General features: G+C 38.6%; 1 protein-coding gene across 1 annotated transcript in view; it reads right to left on the reverse strand.

Annotated features, from left to right (window-relative positions):
- LOC122327534 (collagen alpha-1(XIV) chain-like) overlaps positions 1 to 2,684 on the reverse strand; it is a 31,051-nt gene that overhangs the window by 4,717 nt on the left and 23,650 nt on the right. The window contains exon 19 of the mRNA XM_043222970.1: positions 703 to 849. Coding sequence (XP_043078905.1) covers positions 703 to 849 — 147 coding nt within the window. The remainder of the gene's footprint in view (positions 1 to 702; positions 850 to 2,684) is intronic.

Raw genomic sequence — 2,684 nt, forward strand, 5'->3', positions numbered from 1 at the left:
ATATAAGAATAAGAATGTTGATCAAATTTGACAAGGCCACATATTGAGATCTTTGTTGTTGTTGTTGTTGTTGTTGTTGTTTGAGTCTAACAACAAATAGATTCTCAGCTCATAAATTCTTATTTTTCTGTTTATGAATGCTTCAGTCAGTTTTGTGGAAGCCAATTTCTGCCACAGAAGAATAAAACATAAAAAAAAGTAAATGCTGGATTGTAACATCTGTTTATGCCTTTTAGAGATTCTAACTAAAGATGTAAACGCATAATTATGAGAAACAAAATTAAATAAGTGAGCTGCAAACTCGAAATTGTGAGACATGAAACAGTTCTGAGAAATAAAAAATATTGTGAATTCTTTGATATAAAGTTTAACTTTTTTATTCCATTGCATCAAAGGGCCTCCGCACATTCTAGATAACACTGGTGGCAAATAAAATAATAAAGGTATCTGCTGTACAAAGATTGTTTTCTTACTCAAAGGCAACAAACTAAGTCACCTTCAGGTGTTTTACTGGAGCCTTAAAAGACCCCAGGGATGTGTAGTGTTTGACCTAATTTAACACCCCAATAAGTCTTAAGGACAGATGCCATATTTAATCCACCACAATTAAAAATCAGGTTATAAGGGATGGGCAACGATAAAACCAACCGAACAGACCATGTCTCACAACGGTGTAAAATCTACAGTTATCTGTGTATTTACCGGTTGTCGCCATAGTGGTGACGGCGGGACCCTCTGTGTCCTGTAAGAGAGTGTAGACGCTGATCTTGTACTGGGTGTTGGGGGTCAGACTGAAGAAGCACTCTCTGGACGCACCGCCACCGACCCTCACTTCCTGTTTCTGACCATCTGCGAGAAAGTCAAAGCAGCAAGATTGGCATTCAAGCGACAAACGAAGGAAAATAAAAAGCAATCACGACAGCTTTCTCAAGCAAACAGTTGTGCTAATTAATCAGACAGTGCCATTCAAGTCCTCGGGCTATAAACAAAGCCTGAAGTTGTAAATGACAGAAGCGGCACCACAGCGGTTGTTATTTTTAACGGCCGCGTGTCGTCGCTCACAAAACCGGTCGTTTAAATGAAATGAACTAAGAGTAAATCATCTTTTAGGAAATGCGATAGTCAAATCCCAGGGTAGGGGCCAGCAGTACTGCTATTTATCATCTTCATAGCTTCAATTATTTTTTTAAAGCTAAATGACCAATGCTTGGGCTCAGAGAAGAATAACCTTGGTCCATTCGGTGCGTAGGGTTCAAAAAAATGCGGGGAAATGGGTGAACCAACGATAAGCTTGAGTCTGAAAAAAGCACTTTCTTATTCTTTGCACTCGTTTTACTTTCTAAACGCGAAGGTGCACTCGCTTATGCCAATTCTGGTTTATTTTTCCTAGATATCTATCCATCGATCTCTTTGTTTTGTTTGTGATGGCGGACATTAATATCCAGCTCGACTTGGTTCATACATCTTAATTTGTCTGCCATTAAACAGCTGCGTCCGTTGGGAATATAAATGGCCGGGCTGTTCAGAAGCAGGATTATATCACTATTAAATAAGAAAAAAACAGGGAAAAGGTTTTCTTTAATAAGATATTTCCCAAAGCGCCTTCTTTTCGAGCGCGATCTTGAAAGAGAAAAAGCCTCTAGAGTGCATTATGCAAAAAATTGATATGTTTTCTTTGCATTTTCCAATGATAATGTGGACTGGAGAAATTGGGGTGTTATAATAAGATCAACGATATTCCCTCGCTCAGACATGCTTTGATTGTGGAGCTGATCAAACAATGGGATGTGGCATTTGCCTATTACGTTCCCGCTCTATGGAAAAGTAGCTGGCAAGCGCTCCGGCTCGGCTCAGTAAACATCTATCCTCCTTTAAGCGTTTGTTTCAACAGACTGCACTTCTCAGTCCAGTCACATCTCTGGCACAAGCAGGACAGTTCCTCCCTTTCCTCGCATTTGCACGCAGGAACGCTTCGCTTCACCATGAGCGCTCAGTGCTGAGGATTCATATGAATGGCTCAAATTCCTCAGCCAAATTTTCCCTACGAGTGAGATGACAAGAAATGAACGCGCCGTTCCTACAGTTACCAAAGTTTGGATATTATTTGACTAGAAGAGGGCCAGAAGAAAGGCAGCGGGAGTTTTAGTACGGGAAAATACACATGCATTCACCTTTAGTCTTCTCACAAACTTCAGCAGTATTATAATTTATATGTGTAGGCATAGTTTACCATGACTACAGGGTAATAAGCATCTGTTATTCTTCAATTACAACTTTATTCTCCAACTCTTCAACAAAAATCTTTCTAATTCGAAACATAGAATTAAAATAGCTTTAATAATGAATAATTTATTATTTTCACTTCATTATCTTTTACTTTATAAAAGTTTTACTGAATTGACTACCTAGACCTGTTAACATCTTTAGAACAGAATTTTTATTTATCTATCTATCCATTTATTTACTTTATATATGTCACGCGTGTGAAAGGCCACGAGAGCAGACAATGACTATAAATGAAAATAAACGATTTAATCCACATTCGGAGATGAAAGTAAACGATACAAATACAGGCAGGCAGGCAGGCTGAACAAAATCACACGCACATACGGACGAGATCAGACAAACGGAACTGAAAACACAGGACTTAAGTACACAGGGTAATTAACTAAATTAACAGGACA

Source organism: Puntigrus tetrazona, chromosome 2 (genome assembly GCF_018831695.1).
Source record: "Puntigrus tetrazona isolate hp1 chromosome 2, ASM1883169v1, whole genome shotgun sequence".
In the NCBI taxonomy this organism is placed as follows: Eukaryota; Metazoa; Chordata; class Actinopteri; order Cypriniformes; family Cyprinidae; genus Puntigrus; species Puntigrus tetrazona.